This window comes from Sinocyclocheilus grahami, unplaced genomic scaffold (assembly GCF_001515645.1).
Source record: "Sinocyclocheilus grahami isolate Dianchi unplaced genomic scaffold, SAMN03320097.WGS_v1.1 scaffold40.1, whole genome shotgun sequence".
NCBI lineage: Eukaryota > Metazoa > Chordata > Actinopteri > Cypriniformes > Cyprinidae > Sinocyclocheilus > Sinocyclocheilus grahami.
In genome coordinates, this window is record NW_015505219.1 from 2,918,803 (window position 1) to 2,941,477 (window position 22,675).

Below are 22,675 nucleotides of genomic sequence, written 5' to 3' on the forward strand. Positions count from 1 at the left end.
TCCGGTTCAGTCCGCGAATCGGCTCTTTCAAACAAATCACTTAAATGAACCGTTTTAAAAATGAATCAGTTTTGGGTACGTCATCACGTAACGAAGCGTCTTTTTTTTTTGACGTAAAATTCTACCCTCGTTCAAACCTTCTTATTCCACTTAAAAAAAAAAATAGTTTTACAGTCTATGGTTCAAACGCAAAACCCGAACATTATTCACTAATGCATGCACAACTAAAGCAGAACAATATTTTATTACAGTATTAATAGCCTAGTATACAAATTAGAATAACTGCAATCGGGTATAAATACATCAGATACATACAAATGATAATAATAAAAACCTCACGATTAATAAAAGCATAAATATAGGTTCTAAATTAGTAAACTGGCTTCTATGAATAAGAAATTCACTCACAAATGTGTGACCATAGACCACAAAACCAGTCCACATTTTTAAATTGATAAATTGATAATACAACTATTTGAAAATCTGGAATCTGAGGGTGCAAAAACCTCAAAATATTGAGAAAATCGCCTTTAAAGTTGTGCGAATGAAGTCCTTACTAATCAAAATTAAGTTTTGATATATTTACGGTACAAAATATCTTCATGGAACATTATCTTTAATATACAAATGATTTTTGACATTAAAGTAAAAATGGATCATTTTGACCCATAATGTATTGTTGGCTTGCTACAAATATATAATCCATGCTACTTATGACTGGTTTTGTGGTCCAGGGTCACATATGAGTAAATCAATTAAATACGCTTTTCATCCTCTTTACAATATTCAGTGTAGCCACAAAGTAAAAGTGAACGCTCAATATTTTCATTGAAGAAAAAATAAAAATCTATTCTGTATCTCTCAATAAGTAGAATGCCAAGCTGATTCATACAGTTTTCACAGAAAGTACAGTGTATGCTTTTTAAAGTATATAACGTTTTCTATTACGTTTTTGTTTATTAATAAGGTTGTTTGCTAAAACGTATTAAAACAACGTTATTTAGAATAGGCCTGCTGCCTACTTATATTATGTAAGCCACATAAAGATAGACTATAAACAGTCTAAGCCTAAGGCATATTCCAGAAATAATATGTGATATTTCAAAAACAGCAACGGTTTTCGCCACTGACCGGCTCAGGACTCGAGAACCGCTCGGACAGATTCAGCCGTGGGCGACTCGTTCAGACTGATTCTGTGAACCGGTTGAACCAATTCAGTGAAAAGATCCGACTCAACAGAAAGACTCGTTCAGGAGTCGGACAGACGGCGCTACAGAGCAAGAGGGGCTCCACAGAGAGAAATACAGTCGGCATTTTAATGGAAAGCGAACAGCTTGGCGTGTCCGCCCTGTAAGTTGAGGACTGCGCGACTGAATTCGCCTTTATTTAATGGAGTTTCAAGTCCAGCGTGTGTGATTGACGCGTCCGTACAGATGCTGGCCGCTCCGGTCGCGCCGGGGGAAGGAGAGGTTCTGACACCGTTAGAGCTGCTGTTATTATAATCAGCTGACCGCTGCTGGAATCGCTCCGTCTGCTGTTTTCTAGAAAGCGGCGACAGCGATGAGCGCGTGTCAGGACAACACGTCTTTGAGTTGTTCGCAAAGCAGGGACAATGTCAGCGCCGTTACTTGGGGAAGGATGGAGGAAGCGTGCGCGTCCTGCTTTGACGAACCCACGGGCGACGCGATACGCGCCGGGATGGACGCGGTGCAGGCGGGCATAGCCGGACATCTGCCGCTGCCCCGAGGCCAACGCCAACTGATGCTAGGCCTGGTGGAAGAGGGTTTCGCCAGCTATCATGGCCGTCTCGGTTCCGACCCGGACTCCGGTTATCTCGACATCACCGGAGACCTCAACTACAGCGAAAGTGACGGCACCGTCGCCACGAAAAAGCGCAACCGCTCCAACAGCTCGCGGCACCGCGGGGAAGTTGTCACGGAGCTCGGACCCGAGGAGGTGCGCTGGTTCTACAAAGAGGACAAGCGGACCTGGAAACCGTTTGTTGGACACGATTCTTTGAAAATCGAGTTGGCGTACCGCAAATACTGCGAGCTTAATCCGAACGAGGTCAAACGGAGGGATGCGGGCGAAGAAGCGGAGGATTTGTTCGAGGCACCGTCAGGATGCGACGCCCCGGAGGTCCGGAGACAGTCGGCGGCGCTGGCGGCGCAACCGGTAACCGAGAGCGCGGAGGCTGGATGCGCCACGGAAGAGACGGAGCTGGATTCAGAAAGCATCAACGTGGACGCAGTGTGCGTCCGCGGAGGACTCTACGAGGTGGACATCAACAAGAAAGACTGTTATCCTGTATACTGGAACCGTGAGTATTTATTACAAGAAAACAAAGATAGATGTTCATACAGCTCTTATACATACAGCGAGATTACTCGAGGCTGTCAAAAGCACCGTGCACAGACCAAAGCAGTCTGTGTATGTTTAAAATCATTCTGTGTGAGATTAAAACTGAACAATATTTTATTACAGTATTAATAGCCTAGTATACAAATTAGAATAACTGCATTCGGGTATAAATACATCAGATACATACGAATGATAATAATAAAAACCTCACGTTTTACTCAGGTTTTAAATGAGTAAACTGGCTTCTATGAATAAGAAATTCACTCACAAATATGTGACCATAGACCACAAAACCAGTCATTAGGGCCTTTTTTTTTTTTAACTTACAACTATTTGAAAATCTGGAATCTGAGGGTGCAAAACCATTAAAATATTGAGAAAATCGCCTTTAAAGTTGTGCGAATGAAGTCCTTACTAATCAAAATTAAGTTTTGATATATTTACGGTACAAAATATCTTCATGGAACATTATCTTTAATATACAAATGATTTTTGACATTAAAGTAAAAATTGATCATTTTGACCCATAATGTATTGTTGGCTTGCTACAAATATATAATCCATGCTACTTATGACTGGTTTTGTGGTCCAGGGTCACATATGAGTAAATCAATTAAATACGCTTTTCATCCTCTTTACAATATTCAGTGTAGCCACAAAGTAAAAGTGAACGCTCAATATTTTCATTGAAGAAAAAATAAACATTTCCTTTTTTTTAAATAAAGATTTAAGTCATTTTTGTGGGCAAAATCAATCAATAGGAATCAGATATTTCATATCAAGGTGAACATGTAAAGGGTGTTTAAGTTCTGTGCGAGCTGTTCAATTTGTGTAAAATTGTGAGCTATTGACAATAAACAATGGACCATTTTTTGCCCACTAAATTTAGGTGAGATTTTACTAATGTCACTTGACCTTAAAAAGAATAGTTCACTCCAAAATAAAAATTCTGTCATTATTTACTCACTCTCAAGTTGTTCCAAACTTGTATGACCTTCTTTCTTCAGTTGAACACAAAACAAGTTATATTGAAGAATGTTGGTAACCAAACAGTTTCTGGTAGCCATTGACTTTCACAGTTTAAGGGGAAATTCCTTCCAGCAAGGCATTGTTGATTTGGATACCAACATTTTTCTAAATATTTTGTGTTCAACAGAAGAACGGAATTCATACAGGTTTGAAACAACATGAGGGTAAATGATGACAACTTTTTTTCATTTCTAGATAAACTATGTCTTTCAGACTTCTATACACTACAATTTACTGTCTTTCATTTGCACGATACATTGTAGCCAAGACATCTAGACACACTTCCGCATTGAATCAGTTGCATGCCAGTGGCATCATTCTGTACTTGCCTTCTCAATTTCAAGCTTAGTGTTCACAGTCCAAAAAATGAAACTAACTACCATACAGACAAAGGTTCACTTCAAGAATGAACAAAGTGGCATCAATGAATGTGAATTTAGGTGTTTGAGAAAACAGTGCAAACTTAGCGAAAAAGAGAAATCTATATATTGCTTTTCTCTATATGAAACAAAATGTCATAAAAGTTGTGCTGTCAAACGATTAATCGCGATTAATCGCATCCAAAATAAAAGTTTTAGTTTACGTGATATATGTGTGTGTACTGTGTATATTTATTATGTCTATATAAATACACACACATGCATGCATATATTTAAGAAAAATATTGTTTATATATATTAAATATATTTATAATATAATATAAATTGTATGAATATAAATATGTACATGTAAATATTTATTTATAAATAGCCATCTTCAAGAATCGGCTAAAACCCATCTCTTCCATCTTTATTTGACCCTCTAACTCCAGCACTCTCTATTCTTATTCTATTCTTTAAAAAGCTTGCCCCTTTGAGACTTGCACTCTATTCATTTACTGCTTGTTTTCTTAAAAAAAATAAAAAAATAAACCTAACACTAGCTTCTCTATTCTTTTTGTATTCTAACTATTTCTTTTCTTTTTATTTATTATACAATTAACAAAAGCAAAAAAGGCCTCTAGCACTAGCTTGCTCTATTCTTTTTCTATTCTATCAGTTTTCTTTTTATTTATTATATAATTTAAAAAAAAACCTTGCTACATGTACTGCATTAAGCTAACTGAGGCTTGTTGTAGCACTTGCATATCATTGCTCTTTTGTTGATTTTGATTGCTTCTATTGTCCTCATTTGTAAGTCGCTTTGGATAAAACCGTCTACTAAATGACTAAATGTAAATACATGTACATATTTTAAAAATATATGCTGTATGTGTGTGTATTTATTTATACATAATAAATATACACAGTACACACTCATATATCATGTAAACAAAAACTTTTATTTTGGATGCGATTAATCGCGATTAATCGTTTGACAGCACTGCATAAAAGTCATTATGTAGATTAATAACAAATATAATGTGATTTAATTCATTGAAAAAGACCATTCATTTGTCACACTAGGCAATCGAAGTCTTGCGCTTTTACTCTACGATAACAGAAATCCTTTGGGATCTCAGAAGTGGCAAAACTGTGGCCAAAATCGTACACTGGGCTGTAGTCAGATGAAATGTTTCTTCAGAAACGGATAACAATTCATACTGCTTGCATTTACAGAACAGGACCACATCCCAGTCATGAGGGGCCAGTGGTTCACGGACGGGACCTGGTTGCCACTGGAGGAAGAGGACAGTGACCTCATTGAACTGGAGCACCTGGGCCGTTTCCGAGGCCGGCAGATGAAAGACACCTTTGACACGGAAGTGGTGGCCACCACGGTGGACAGCAAAGATGGTAATAAACCATGTTACGAATAGGACTCAGGATTAGGGAAGCTTTGTAATAGGGGTCAAGCACACAAAAAAGGCCGACTTAACATTAACGCTTAGTTCAGCTGATCTAGAGGCACGGTCATGAATGAACCACAACCCAACCCAGACATCCTGTTTGTCTCATATGACACACATTTGAAGTTAGTCAATCCCTGGTGACATGTATACTACAGAAGGGCTATTGACTGTCACTTGTGTTTGCAAATAGTCATAAAGACCCTTAATTGAAATGAACCGAGCTGGTTAGGCATTACTTAACAGTCAGGTAATTTGAAACAGACGTGTTTGACTTCTGCCCTTAATTCACTCAGCCATTCACAGTCTGAAACTGAGCCGGAGCCACGTGGACTGGCACAGCGTGGATGAAGTGTACCTTTACAGCGATGCTACCACTTCAAAGATTGCACGGACTGTTACTCAGAAACTGGGATTCTCCAAAGGTTTGTAACAATCTTGATTAGTAAGTACATTCTCAGTGGTGTTGCTCATTAAAAAAAGACCGCATGAAATGGCTCGATGAGTGCAGTATTCTGTCTTAAAGGGATAGTTCACCCAAAAATTCTGTCATCAATTACTCACCCTCATGTCGTTCCAAACCTGTAAGACCTTCGTTCATCTACGGAACACAAATTAAGATATTTTTGATGAAGCTCTCTGACCCTCCCATGGACTGCAAGGATCCTACCACGATCAAGGCTCAGAAACGTAGGAAGGACATCGGTAAAATAATCCATGTGACATCAGGGGTTCGACCGTAATTTTACGAAGCTACAAAGCTAATTTTTGTGTGCAAAGAAAACAAAAATAACGACTTTATTCAACAATTCGTCTCCTCCGCGTCACCCTGGCAGCACATTCCCAATGTATTTAAATGTAACATTAAGTGATACACTAGAGTTTAAATTATGAATTATACAAGTAATTTACACAAGCTTTAGCATGTTAGTCAACAGAAGTAGGCCTAAGTGCACTTCTTCAAAGCATAACAGAATTTTACTAAAACATAATGATTAAAAATTAACTTTAAAGTAAAACCTTGATTTCAGATTACGAAGTGCACTTTTTAAAAATCGTTTATGTTCAATAGAAGAAAGAAGCTCATATAGGTTTGGAAGAACATGAATACATTATCACTGAATTTTCATTTTTGGGTGAGCTATACCTTTAAGTACTCTTATATGGCTTTTTATTTAATTCATGTTATATTATCTGCAAGTACAATTTGACCATTCTTCTAAAATTCAAAGTACACAACAAGTGCACATTCAGTACCTTTAAGCTTTTTCCCAAGCAGAGCCATTATTAAAACTAAAGATAAAATGAAGTGATTATCAGTGTTACAAAGTAGCAGAGGTTCTTCCTTCATGTCTGGTTAGCGTCCAGCAGCGGGACCCGTCTCCATCGAGGTTACGTAGAGGAGGCGGCTCCAGAGGACACACCCCCTGAAACAACGCACATAGTCTTTGTGGTACATGGGATTGGCCAGAAGATGGATCAGGGCCGTATCATTAGAAATACAAGCATGTGAGTCCACTGATCACACAGCTGAATCTGCACAAAACCAGTCATCTAAACCTGAAACTAACTGATGCATTTCACTGATGGACAGGATGCGTGATGCTGCCCGCAAGATGGAGGAGAAACACTTTTCTGACCGAACAAATGAACACGTTGAGTTCCTTCCTGTGGAATGGCGATCTAAACTCACCCTTGATGGAGGTATTGACTATGGACAATAATAAAAAACAAAGTATATTATGTTTGAAATCTATTGTCATTGATAGATAGTTTATTTATGATGAAGTGTACTTTTTCCAGACACCGTGGACTCCATTACTCCAGACAAAGTGCGAGGTCTAAGAGACATGCTGAACAGCAGTGCCATGGACATTATGTACTACACAAGCCCTTTGTACAGGGATGAGGTGACATACAGCCACAATCCTCCATTCTTTCATTCATTTTCAGCTCTCTAACCCATTATAAACGAGTCATGTTTCAAAATCTAGCACATAAACAACATGCTCCTTATGCAAAGACTGTACTTGAATTGTGCATAATTATGTTGCCTTCTAAAATATCTCATTTTGGCCCAAATCTAAGGCAGCATCACGTGTTCTTTTTAAAGAAGGTACTCCCATGTAAAAAATAAATTACACATTAGCATACTTAAAAGTTATAATGAAAATAGTATGCTTATGAAATAATATATTTAAATGTGAACTGAAAGTATTTCTTTCAGACACTTAATTGCATGTCAGTTGCAATTAAAATACAATTAGATGAACCTTAGAGTGCTTTTTTTGATCCACCTAAGTAAATCTTTGCATGTAATTTTATAATTCTATTGTCTTTCAAATATGGTTAAAGTGTACAGCCAAATGTAATTTCTATTGGAACTTACAGTATATGTCATGTATTTAAATATATCACATTTTCATGATGAAGTTGCAATTTAGTATATGTTAAATATATTAATTTTCAGTGTAATATTGAATAACAAAATTATAATCACATACTTTACATGCAACATACATTTTAGTCAACACATCAAAATAATTTTACTTATTTAAAGGACAACAAAAGAGTAAAACAATTATTTAAAATGTACTTTAAAGTAAAACTTTTAATTTGACATTATTACGAATTGCACTTTTTAATAGTGTGCTTAAGTGTGTAATCTTGAAAGTGTTCTCTGTTTGAGTATGCTTAATTGGCCTTTTATTTAATTAATATTACATTATCTCAAGTACATGTGTATCTGAGTGTAATTTGTGGACCAGAAATGTTGAGTATAAAATTCAGAATGTATAAATAAATATAGGTCGATATTATTTCAAATATATTATTTGAACCAATACGTGTGTGCGCTATGCATTTGAGCTTATTAGACTATTTTTAGCTTAGCAACATTCAGTTGAAATCAGTTACTGAATTTCCCATGCACTTCACATGTTTTTTTTTTTATTCAGTACCTATGTTCAGTGTTACAAGTCTTTCACTTATTAGGTTAAATTCAGAATGCATGCTAATTTAGAAGGCAGCTGTCTATGTAGGCAGGATACAGCATGGCAGCTGACTAGGTTTTAGAGCATAGCTATTCTCAGTCTCTTTCATGTAAAGTTTGACTAAATGTCCCACACTGAAGCACACTCTGTCCTACTCTTTCCTAGTACACAAATAAAGTGTCACTATTGTTAATTTCATGCTCACTGCACTTGCAACCTTAGATCACCCGGGGTCTGACCAAAGAGTTGAACCAACTCTACACGCTCTTTTGTGAGCGCAACCCAGAATTTGCAGAGAAAGGAAAGGTGTCCATCGTCTCCCACTCACTCGGCTGTGTCATCACCTTTGACATCATGACAGGGTGGGACCCTGTGCGCTTTGTTCATGAAGAGGTGCCAGATGCCATGGAGGCTGATGTTAGCAGACAAGAACGTCAGCTACTGGAGGATCTTCGTAACACATGCTTAAGGTTTACAACTAATTATAATTACACCCCATTATATTAGTAAATCTAACAATAATAAGCAGCACAATGACAATGAACATTACAACAAACATTCTAGAACTTTTTTCAGAGTTTTAACAGAGTTTAAAACTTAAAACAGTGTTTTAGGTTGGCCATTTCTGTGACTCCAAAAAGGAGGACAGTCCAAGGCAGGATTTCAGGATAAAAACTGAAAAATATTACTAAACAAGTGACAAAAAACAAACATTTTAATTAAATTTATTTAATTGATTTGATTGATTTTTTTTAATTAAAGTGATTTCCATGGACATTATAACCTTTATTTTTACCCTTTATATATTTACTAGTGCTGTCAAACGATTAATCGCATACAAAATACAAGTTTTTGTTTACATAATATATGTGTGTGTGTACTGTGTATATTTATGATGTATATATAAATGTATATATATATATAAACACACACATGCATGTATATATTTCAGAAAAATATGTTGTTTATATATTAAATATATTTATATATAATATAAATTATATGATTATAAATATATACATGTAAATATTTTCAAAATATATACTGTATGCGTGTGTCTTTATATGTACATAAAACATATACACAGTACACACATATATTATGTAAACTAAAACTTTTATTTTGGATGCGATTAATCATTTGACAGCACTAATATTTAACCTTCTAACCTTATTAAATGTATGCATCATCATTAATTTAAATCTGTATATTTATTCAATAAATGCAATTACCAATCAAATTTAATCAATATTAACAAAATCTCAAGAAGCTGCATCTCAAGTTGCATTTAAATGCATTTCTGCAGACTGTTTAATGCAGCTCAGAGATGCCATGAATGCATTTATACAATGAACAAATAATGTGTTGAATATAAATGAAAATAACATTTTCCTTCAAAACGGCTGATTCATTCAGGAATGAAGAAAGTGACTTACTGATTTCATTTCCACATACTAGTTAGTATACTACTCTTGCAATTTGTACCTTAAAAAATATGCTAAAATAGTAAAAGTAGTGTACTAGTATGCAGTTTCGGATATAACAACTGTCTTAATGAATGTCTTATTGAATCACTCACCCAATTCGTTCAGAAATGCTGAATCACTCAGGAACGAAACACCACCATGTTGATCGGAGATAGAAGAACAGAAAGACAAAACTAAATGTCTAAAATGTACATCACTTAATGTTAACTTATTTATTTATTTATTATATACCATTGTTTAAAGTATAAAATAGCGATCTTAAAAGGAGGACAAATGAGTGTCTGCTGTAAACGGACATGGTATTTCAAAACCAGACTGTCCAACCTGAAGCTGGATGGATGGCCACCTTAACTATAGCAACTGTATAGCAACATGCTAACATCCACTCAGATTAATCTAGTAATTGCATAGCAATACGCTAACATGCACCCAGAACACACTAGTAAGACACTAACAACCTCTCAAAACAGTTGCCCAATCTCATAGCAACACACTAACAATAACCACTCAGAACACTCTAGCAACATATTAACAACCACCTAGAACATAATTGTTAGACACTAACAACCTCTCAGAAAATTGTAGCATAGCAACACGCTAATAACTACTCAGAACGCTCTATTTAACAACCTCTCAAAGCACTCTCAACCACCTAAAACACAATAGCAAGACACTAACAACCATTCAGAACACTGTAGCAGCACAGCAACAAGCTAACAACTACTCAGAGCACTATAGCAACATGCTAACATCCACCCAGAACACTCTAATAACCTCTCTGAACACTCCACAATGATCATATAGCAACACCCTAGCAATATTCAGAACACTCTAGCAACACGCTAACAACCATTCAGAACACTAGGAACTGCATAGCAATATGCTAACAACCTTAACCACTGTAGCAACATTTAGCATGTTAGCAAGCTTAACCATTGTAACAACATGCTAACCACCCAGAACACTCTAGCAACATGCTAACAACTATTCAGAGCATTAGACACTGCATATCAACATGCTAACAATCTTAACAACTGTAGCAACATGCTAACAACCATTCAGAACACTAGAAACTGCATAGCAACATGCTAACGACCTTAACCACTGTAGCAACATTTAGCATGTTAGCAAGCTTAACCATTGTAACAACATGCTAACCACCCAGAACACTCTAGCAACATGCTGACAACTATTCAGAGCATTAGACACTGCATATCAACATGCTAACAACCTTAACTACTGTAGCAACATGCTAACAACCACTCAGAACATGCTAACAACCATTCAGAACACTAGAAACTGCATAGCAACATGCTAACGACCTTAACCACTGTAGCAACATTTAGCATGTTAGCAAGCTTAACCATTGTAACAACATGCTAACCACCCAGAACACTCTAGCAACATGCTGACAACTATTCAGAGCATTAGACACTGCATATCAACATGCTAACAACCTTAACCACTGTAGCAACATGCTAACATCCACTCAGAACACTCTAGCAACATGCTGACAACTATTCAGAGCATTAGACACTGCATATCAACATGCTAACAACCTTAACCACTGTAGCAACATGCTAACATCCACTCAGAACACTCTAGCAACACGATAAAAACCACTAGCAACATGTTAACAACCACATAGAACACAATAGCAAGACACTAACAGCCACTCAGAACCATAGGTATATATACGTAGATGCCTCATTAGCGACTGTTTCTATGAGCCGCTATACGTAAGCCGTCCGCCATCTTGGAATGGTCAACTTGACATCATTCACCATAGTATTCACTGAATATTCAAAAGATGCCACAATCCTGCACAGAACAGCTCTGTACGAACCTACAGAATGGTGAATGACGTCAAGTGGACCATTCCAAGATGGTGACCGCTTCTACGTGCCTGGAGCGGTCGAATGGGGAATCTATACATATCTATGCTCAGAACACTGTAGCAGCAAGACACTAATAACCTGAACACTCCAGCAATTGCATAGCAAACACGTTAACAATAAACACTCAGAACACTCTAGCAACATGCTAGCAACGATTCGGAACACTAGAAGCTGCATATCAACATGCTAACAACCTTAACCACTGTAGCAACATGCTAACAACCACCCACACCACTCCTGCAACACACTAACAACCACTAGCAACATGCTAACATCCATTTGGAGCATTGTAGCAACCAAACAGAAACTTTGCTAATAAACGTTCACAACATCGTAGCCACTAACGTCCTGGCTGTCAGTTTTGCATGGCTAGCACCACTCTTGTCTTCATAAGAATATGTAAAAAATATAGTTGTTATTTTAAAGGTGATTTCTGTTGTCTGATACACTAAGATTTAGAAATATCAAACTTTACAACCCTTTTCTATTAGTTCTTATTATCCATTTGTTTGTTTGTCAGCTGCATTGATTTTAGTGCTCTCCCATTGTTTCCGATGCATTTAAGAATCATGAATTATTAAAAGGTTTTTAGTTTTGTCTGCACTCTACTCCACAATGACAATCCCTCTGTTAATCTGGTTTATGTGATGTTCCTCTCCAAAAATGTAATTTAATATTTCATTTGCAGAATGAGGGATTTGGAGGATAAGCTTCGGCATTTCCAAACCTCATCCTCAAGACCCTCTCCGGCCCTGAAATTCAAGGTACATTAGTATAACCGTACCCTTCCTTTCTCCTGTTTGTGTTTGTCTTAATCAATAAACCATGTGATCTGGGGTTGTAGGTGGAGAACTTCTTCTGCATGGGATCTCCTCTGGCTGTGTTCTTGGCTTTGCGAGGTGTCTGTCCCGGAACCAACGGAACACAGGACCACATCCTACCCAAATCCATCTGCCAGAGGCTTTTCAACATCTTCCATCCCACTGATCCTGTAGTGAGTGTGATTAGATTGCAGTGTAAATATAACTCAGGATCAGATTTCTCTTTTTACTGGTCCATATTATGAGCCAGTTGGGAAACAAAACCTAGTCTGGAAATAAAATGATGAATTCTAGCATTAAAATACAATTAATAGTTCATATTAATAGTTAGCTCTAATCTGTTGAAATTGTCCCTAAATTCTAATTCATTCAAATGCATTCTTTAAAATAAGTTTTTATTTATTTATTTTTAGTTTTTTACTGACTTCTGTTGTTCCATGAACATTCATGGAACATTTCCATTCCACAGAAGCTTCTTTATAGTGGAAAAAGTTTCTTTAGATTGTTAAAACTTTCTTCACCCTAAGAAAAATGGTTCTTATAAAAACCTTTGATTGAAAGACTCTTTAAGGAACCCAAAAATGTTTCTTCCATGCCTTACTGTGACCCCCCCCCCCCTTTAAACTGTTATTTAAAAAATATGAAAAAAATAAATAAATAAGTTGTAAATAAGAGTGTTTTACAAGGAAATACTATTTCAGTCTTTCTACGTCAAAGTTTCACATTCAATTAAATGTGTTACTTACCATTTCTATGTAATTAAATGTAAAATTTACTAGCAATTTCTGAGTGAAAATTGTTTCTACACCATTTTTTTTCTGTATAGTTCCTGTTATTGTAATCGAAGCTATAGAATATCTGTATATCAGTCAGGAAATATAAATAACAATCAAATAAAAACAAATGGTTTCCTTTTAGGCATACAGGTTGGAACCTCTCTTCCTGAAGCATTATAGTAATGTAGCACCTGTCCAAATTCACTGGTGAGTAAAATAATGCCTTTGCTAAATAAATGTAAAAATTAAATTCAAGTGTTAAATTGGAAAAATAAATATTGTAAGCAAATAAAGTGCTGTTTGTATAATGTACAATGCACTCTGTGACTGCATATATTTTTGTACATTCATGTAACCATTGTTTTTTTTTTAGGTACAACACCACCAGCCCCACACCGTATGACCAGATCCGTCCCACTCTACTGAATCCGTCAAAGGAAAGTGCTTCTGTGTCCGATACAATGAAATAATACTCTAAATAAGAAACTAAAACTGCCAGCAGGTGGCTGTAAATGTCTTTGAGTCATTCATTCATTCGATTTGGGCTGATTCATTCAAGAATTTAAATAGCTCTCTTTATGAATGGGTCTTTGAATCATTGATTCACCCAATTCGTGTTGCTCGGAGACGCACAACAGTTCTGCTGTGGCTTTATAGGTAATATTTTTTTTGGTCTGATACAGAGAGCCTCCCGAGCCCCTGCACCTCCCCTCCACAGCCCCGCAGACACTACGGCGAGTCTATCACCAGCCTGGGCAAGGCCAGCATCATGGGTGAGATGGAACGAGAGAGGTCATTAAAGGCATCTGGAATAGTAAAACATGCAGGGGCGAGCAGAATGTATAGTGTGCAGTGTAGGAGTAGGATTACGCCCCCCTGAGATAATGGCAGTCTGCCTTCAATTACTGCGTATCTGCAGTTTATAGCTCTTGATTTTAGTGCACAAAGCGATAAATAGAAACATGCAATGGAAGTCATTGGTAACCATTCAAAATACCTTCTTTTATGTTCCACAAAAATGTCATTCAGGTTCGAGTAAATTATGATATAATTAAAAAATTTTGGGTGAACTATCCCTTTAAAGTTTTTTCCCCCCTTTTTTAAATGAAATAATACTCTAAATAAGAAACTAAAACTGCCAGCAGGTGGCTGTAAATGTCTTTGAGTCATTCATTCATTCGATTTGGGCTGATTCATTCAAGAATTTAAATAGCTCTCTTTATGAATGGGTCTTTGAATCATTGATTCACCTAATTCGTGTTGCTCGGAGACGCACAACAGTTCTGCTGTGGCTTTATAGGTCATATTTTTTTTTGCCAAAACTGAGCAAAAACAGACAATATTGTGTTTAAAATATAACTGTTGTATAAAATCACATTTGCTCTCGTAGTCTGCCTTCAATTACTGCGTATCTGCAGTTTATAGCTCTTGATTTTAGTGCACGAAGCGATAAATAGAAACAGTTCAGCAAAGCATTGGAAGCAATTAGGAAGTGTCACAGAAATAACTGGAGATTTGTAAAACCCCTGAGCAATAATATATATTATAGGCCAAAACAAAATGAACAGAAATTAACTATATATATATATATATATATATATATATATATTTGGGCTGATTCATTCAAGAATTTAAATAGCTCTCTTTATGAATGGGTCTTTGAATCATTGATTCACCTAATTCGTGTTGCTCGGAGACGCACAACAGTTCTGCTGTGGCTTTATAGGTCATATTTTTTTTTGCCAAAACTGAGCAAAAACAGACAATATTGTGTTTAAAATATAACTGTTGTATAAAATCACATTTGCTCTCGTTATATTCAGGACAAACAGCACTCGTGTGATATTGCTCTCGCTGCTTGTGTGATATCGCTTATCATATGATATAAATATCATGGAGCATTTTTGCCCCAATATCCCGAATTTTAGGGCATAACTACATTTATGGAGTTGTTGCCCTGCATCATATTCTTCAACAGTCAACTGTATGAAATGTAAGATGACGTACAGGTCTGGGTGCGGGGCCAGAGCGTTAACTGCGTTAAAATATTTTAATCGCGTAATTTTCGATTAAAAATTGTAATCTAATTAATTACATGATGTGTCGATTAATGAATCAAATTAATTGCAAATTACATTTGGCTGTGAAAATACCCCCAGAAGATTATGTAAAGCTATTTTTGTGTTAAATGAGAAAGTATTAAGTAGACTTTACAAATAGTAGTTTTAGAAAAAAATATTTGATTTAATTCAACAATTTATTACACATAAACGTTTAGGCTATAACAGCCTGACATAAACTATGCAATATAAAAGAAGTTCATTTGAGAAACATCTGTTTTTTTTTTTTTGTTCATGCAATGGAAGTCATTGGTAACCATTCAAAATACCTTCTTTTATGTTCCACAAAAATGTCATTCAGGTTCGAGTAAATTATGATATAATTAAAAAATTTTGGGTGAACTATCCCTTTAAAGTTTTTTCCCCCCTTTTTTAAATGAAATAATACTCTAAATAAGAAACTAAAACTGCCAGCAGGTGGCTGTAAATGTCTTTGAGTCATTCATTCATTCGATTTGGGCTGATTCATTCAAGAATTTAAATAGCTCTCTTTATGAATGGGTCTTTGAATCATTGATTCACCTAATTCGTGTTGCTCGGAGACGCACAACAGTTCTGCTGTGGCTTTATAGGTCATATTTTTTTTTGCCAAAACTGAGCAAAAACAGACAATATTGTGTTTAAAATATAACTGTTGTATAAAATCACATTTGCTCTCGTTATATTCAGGACAAACAGCACTCGTGTGATATTGCTCTCGCTGCTTGTGTGATATCGCTTATCATATGATATAAATATCATGGAGCATTTTTGCCCCAATATCTCGAATTTTAGGGCATAACTACATTTATGGAGTTGTTGCCCTGCATCATATTCTTCAACAGTCAACTGTATGAAATGTAAGATGACGTACAGGTCTGGGTGCGGGGCCAGAGCGTTAACTGCGTTAAAATATTTTAATCGCGTAATTTTTTCATTACTAGGCCTAATTAATTAAGTCGTTAAACTGACAGCCCTAATAAATATATATATATATAATAACCTTTTTTTATACAAATATTGCATGTTCTAAAGCAATGCTGATTTCTGAAATAAGAAGGTTTCACGACTCTTAAAATGTAACATTATCTGTGCATACTTGTTTTTTTCTGCAGGAGCGGCAAGTATAGGTAAAGGCATTGGCGGTATCCTGTTCTCCAGATTTTCCCGCTCTAGTGGACAGGTGGGTGGTGTGGAGGAGGAGCCATCAGACTCTGAAGGAGGGGCTTGTGAGAAAGGGGAAGATGGCCGGCCTGTGGAGTTAGACGATAAAGTTGAGGAAAAGACAGAGGAGAAAATCGAGGAGAAGACAGGATACACCAGCATGTCACAGTCAGCCTCTGCCATTATGGATAACTCGTCCTGTAAGCACCAACAAGCACAAAGAAGAACACACATTTTCATAATTTTCGCAGTTCTCATAATTTCATGATTTCAGTATTTTGGTTTAGAAAACCTGTTTGGAAACAGACTATATCTTTGCAGTTTGGTGGCGCTAATATTTCCGATTTTACTGATAACTTTATCCTTTATTATAATGGAAACATGTTTCCACATTTGAGTAAAAAATAAAAAGGTAATTGTAAGATAAGGTTTAAAGTAAGAAAGTAAGTCACATTGTGAGCTATAAAGTTGCAGTTACCAAACATAAAGTCGAATTGCAAGATATAAAATACATTGTGAGATGCGAAATTGCAATTGCAAGATATAAAGTAACATTTTAGACATATAGAAATGTTATTAACTAACAATTTGAATACATAAAATCAGAATTCCAAGAAATATATAATTATAAGAAACTAAGTCGCAGTTGTGAGATATAGTCACATTGCTAAATATGAAGTCACAGTGTGAGATATAATATTACAGTTCTGAAAAACAAAGTCACAATTGCAAGATATAAAATCATGCAGCGGATATAAAATTGCACCATAAGCTATAAAATCATAATTATCAGAAACAAGGTCGCAATTACGAGATATAAAGTCACAGTCTAGAGGTACAGTCACATTTTAAGACATAAATTCATCATTTGAACATATAAAATCTTAATTCCAAGAAATAGAGTTGCAGTTTTAAGAAAGAAGGCCACAATTGCAAGATAAAGTAACATTGCTAGATACAGTATGAAGTCGCAGTGTGAGATAAAAAGTTGCAGTTATGAAAAACAAAGTTGCAACTGCAAGATGTGAAATCATAAAATTGCTCTGTCAGATATAAAGTCACAATTATCAGAAACAAAGTCGCAATTGCGAGATATAAAGGTATATCACATTTTAAGATATACATTCACAGTTTGAAAATATAAAGTCACAGTTCCAGGAAATAAAGTTGCAGTTATAGGAAATAATGTCACACATATGGCACATAAAGTCACAATTACGAAAATAAGTTATGATGTGATGTAAAATCACATTACAAAATATATTAACAATTCGGAGAGGTACATTTGTAATTTGCAGCATGTAAAGTTACTTTGTGTGGTTATGAATTCAAATTGTTAGATACAACATTGCAATTATGATAAAGTCGCAATTGCGAGAAATAAAGTCAGTTTTTTTATTTTTACTCTGAGGTTGAAACGGCTTCCATAAGGACTTTCGATGATTTGTCAAATTTGCTTTAACCTCCAGACCTTCAAAACGCATGACAATGACATTCTTCTTGTGACTGTTTTGCAGTTGAGCTCGAGAAACGTATAGACTTTGAGCTGAGGGAGGGCCTGGTGGAGAGCCGCTATTGGTCAGCGGTGACGTCGCACACAGCCTATTGGTGCTCCCACGATGTGGCTCTGTTTCTGCTAACGTTCATGTACAGGCCAAATGAAGCGAATGACATGCCAGAGGACAACCCCGAGTCATAACAAACACACATATGAACTCTCACACAGCACCACCCTCGATCGCTCCCTTAATATAGTTTAGCAGACCTTGTTCACTGTGCGTCAGAGATCCTATCCTTGCCTTGTTTTCCCTAATTTAGAAGCACACCCATGGAAGAGACTTACTCTCTCCACTACATCCCCAGACTAGGATTGTTCTTATCCTCGATGAGATGGTGGTAATGATACTACTTGTTGCAGCTTGAAAATTCTGACTGTTCACATCTTGATAATTCCCAAAGCAGCAGACTCTTCATATTGACTGATGTGTATCGACTTAAGTTGTGGTTGTATAGTATGACTGACAGAAATCTGCTGAATTGGAGGTTCACAATCAGAAGGTTTTTTTTAGAAGTACATAAGATGTGTTTTCTTGCCTAAAAATAATAGTTTTGACAGTTTTTATAAATTAAGCATAAATACTATAGGTTTACATTATTTAGATGATAAAACACAATCTGCATCACTCCTACAAGTGGCCAAATATTGAGTTGATAGTTGACGGGAGCAGTGCACATAGATAGATTCGAAGAGAATAACCATTAGTAAACATATGGTTCGCCCAAAAATATCAATTCTGTCATTATTTGTTCACCCTCATGTTGTTCCAAATTCATGTAATTTTCTTAAGTGGAACAAAAAGAAATATTTTAAAGAATTGTTCTAGTTGCTTTTTTTACATGCAGTTACATTGAATGGACACCAGTGTTATTTTAGTATCGTTGATACAGACTTTACTCATATTTTGAGTTTTTATTTATTTACTTGTTTTCATTCTAATTTTAGTTTATTTATTTATTTTAATTTAATTTAGCTTCAGTATTTTATTTGTGTTTTATTTTTTTATGAATTGTTTTCTTTTAAATAGAATGAGAAATGTTGGCAAGTAGCTGTAATAAAATAGGTTTATATTTTTTATATTTTATTTCAAGCAATGATTTTTTTTTTGTTGTTTTTTTTTGGTTAACGATAATAACCCCGATGCAAACTGAAGCTTTTAAGCTTAAAAAATGTCGCGAAACACCATCAAGTTTCAGAAAAGTGAAAATATTCCAAGTCCTCTGAATTTAATGTGAAGAACAGATTGAAATTTAAGTTTTCATTCTCTAAAAATGTTCACATCTGCCCTAGCTCTCCTTTCCACAGTCATGAGTGGAGTAGCAGTGTCTGAATCATGAATGCATCTTTATTTGATTTAGCTCTTGTAGTTGACAAAAACAGTCTGAATGATTCAATCAACCGAGCTCAACTCACTGAATCTTTGATCCGGTCGTAGTGTTTGAGGAGAACGTTACCAGTGAATAACCACTGACCTTTCAGTCTGTTCCCAAAATTATTTTCTAGCTTCAGACGACTTGGAATAGTTGTATGGATCCCTTTTATGATCCCTTTTGCACCTTGAAAGCCTCAGTTCCCATGTATTGTAACTGGAGAGATCGAGCAAGGCTGATGCTTTTGAGAAACGCAGCCCAGAACATTCTTCAGAATTTCTCCTTTTGTCTTCCATGGAGGTCATACTGGTTTGGAACAGCGTGGTGGAGGGTCACAGAATTTTCGTTTCTAGATGAACTATTCCAGACATTTCCATTTCCCTTTTCCTTCCTCTTTCCAATGCAGTTTTGAGGCATTAGTTTCTCCTCTGCGCTCGCATGATAGACACTGAAATCTACTGCACATTTGAATGCACTCTTTGCTATGATCACCTCTGAATTAGAGTTTATGCTTTAACGTGCATGAAAGACAAAGTCTGAATGTTTTCCACTGAAGCTGTTCTAAAAAAACCCCTTACAACTGGATCTCCTCTTAGTTCTGTCCAAGTTGACACACTTAACATTTTTCATAAGTGGCATTCTCTGCAGTTGGCATATCAAACATGTTACTTGTCATGTTGTTTTCTAATGTATTATAGCACTAATTAACCGTACAGACACATTGCCGTTTTAAATTAATACCATCGTTTTTGTTACGTCCATGTTTTCTGTATTAATTTTGTATGATTCGTTTACAGTAATCCTGAAAAATGACACCCCCATGCCTTTACGATGACAAGAGAAAAGCACTTAACATTTCTCCTTACCTCACCCTTGAATGTGCCAATAAAGTGAAGACTGTGATCTTCATCAGGCGTCAGAGGGAAACGTCTGCATTATGTGCATATATATCAGAACTGGACTCCAGCGTGTCTGTTCATGTTTAGCTTCAGTGAACACAGAGCTGTTCCTCTTTTATGAACCTCGTGTTTTTCATTAAAATTGATATCGACCGCCTGCTCTGTCTCATTCTGTTAATTGCCTTTAAATTCTGACTTTATAGGTAATATAGCTATCGGCTACGAGCAGAGTTTGCTGTGGGCCTTGATCAGAATAAATGGAAAGCAATACAACTTTATTAATCCCTGAGGGGTGATTTAGCTTTAACCATCAATAACGAGTCATCAAATAGAGACACTAGAGCTGTTGTTCTCAACTGGGGGTGTGACCCAATAAACAGGTCAGCAATACAATACATTTTTAAAATGGAAGGGTAAAATTGTTCCATACATTTTGTTGTTAATGTCAAATTTGCATTCTATCAAAATAAACTGTATTTTGGTGTAAATCCACCTGTCTTTTGATAATATGGCCAGTATACTTATACAATATTTGTATCAGTTTTTGTTATGTGTGTTAAGCTGGTAAATTGCACTTGCTTGTTTGGGGTCATTTTTTTTTTATTTTTTATTATTAATATATTTTTATAAGATATTTATAATGTTACAAACGATTTCTATTTCAAATAAATACTGTTCTTTTGAACTTTCTATCCAATAATCAGATAACCCTGAATGAACGTATCCTGGTTTCCACAAAAATATTAAGTAGCTGAAACTGTTTTCAACAATGAAAATAATAAGATATTAGCATCTGTGACACTGAAACAGTCATATTTTGGCATCGAGATTGTATACTTTTTATTATTATTTTTATTTATTTGTATTTTTTTTGTGGGGGACCCGAGCACTAAGCACCTGTTCACTGGAATTGTTCCATTTATTATTACATTTTGCATTTGACATTTTTCAGTTTTAGTTTCAGTTATATAATAACCTCACAATGAATACTGGATTAATGGCTGGTGAACATTCAGTTTTGACATCACATTACATTTTAAAATATATTAAAAATAAGTTATTTATAAGTTGTTGTTTTTTTTACATTGTACTATTTACAATATTACTGTTCTACTGTATTTTTGATCAAAGAAATGCAGCCTTGTTGAGAATAAGATACTTCTTTAAAAAACGATACTGCGTACATATTTTATTATATCATTAGATACCAAATGGCATAACAATCCCTATTTATCAATTCATTCATATTTGTTTGTTCATTTATTCATTGAATTATGTATTTATTCTAGTGCTGTCAAACGATTAATCGCGATTAATCGCATCCAAAATAAAAGTTTTTGTTTACATAATATGTGTGTATACTGTGTATATTTATTATGTATAAATACAAACACGTGCATGCATATATTTAAGAAAAATATGTTGTTTATATATTGTGTATATTTATTATGTATATATAAATACACACACATGCATGCATATATTTAAGAAAAATATGTTGTTTATATATTAAATATATTTAAATATAATATAAAATAGAAGAATATAAATGTATATACATGTAAATATTTTCTAAATATGTATTGTATTTGTGTGTATTTATGTATAGATAATATATATATACACAGTAAATATATATATATATATATATATATATATATTATGTAAACAAAAACTTATTTTGGATGCGATTATTCGCGATTAATCGTTTGACAGCACTAATTAATAATGAAGTTCAGTTAAGATGATATGCTAAAGAATTCTTTATAGTGATTCCAGGGGAAGAAAAAAAAGCAGCAGTCCCTTATAAACCTCTGTGTTTCAACCAGTGTTGGGGGTAACGCATTACAAGTAACGCGAGTTACGTAATCAGATTACTTTTTCAAGTAACTAGTAAAGTAACGCATTACTTTTTAATTTACAAGAAAATATCTGAGTTACTTTTTCAAATAAGTAACGCAAGTTACTTTTTTTTCCAATTTATTGATTGACAGCTCTCCTGTCCCCATGTTGAGAGAAATCAGAAGATGTTACTGTAGTTCTAAAATAAATATGAATATGCATGAATTCATCTCACTCACAAAAAACACACAGATTCAGTATTCCTCAAAATGAATAAAAATAATGCAACTCAGAATATGACGCAAACCTGCAATAATTAAATGTTAAACAACACAAATATCCTTTATGTATTTAATCCCATTCTATGCTTCTGACCTTCGATGATCCAGTTCAACCGTACTAATAAGCAAAAATTACTCTAGACGAACATCCGAGTGTCTTTGTTTATTGCTGGTGTGTTGAAATGTCTTCTTCTGCATTCTACTGTACGGACGTAAATGTACTTTCCCTTCAGCCTGAAGCTTATTCATTTCACTTTGGTGTGAAAAGG

The 22,675-nt window shown here is 35.3% G+C and overlaps 1 protein-coding gene across 1 annotated transcript; it reads left to right on the top strand.

The window, feature by feature from the left end:
- Positions 1-1,196: 1,196 nt before the first annotated feature.
- ddhd1b (DDHD domain containing 1b) lies at positions 1,197-18,908 on the top strand. The gene is given in 14 exon segments (XM_016267842.1): positions 1,197-2,320; positions 4,989-5,165; positions 5,515-5,643; positions 6,580-6,727; positions 6,813-6,922; positions 7,022-7,128; positions 8,434-8,681; positions 12,285-12,360; positions 12,441-12,590; positions 13,336-13,400; positions 13,567-13,644; positions 13,851-13,966; positions 16,408-16,656; positions 17,974-18,908. Coding segments are annotated over 14 exon segments (2,595 nt in total). The 5' UTR covers positions 1,197-1,560; the 3' UTR covers positions 18,156-18,908.
- Positions 18,909-22,675: the final 3,767 nt, after the last annotated feature.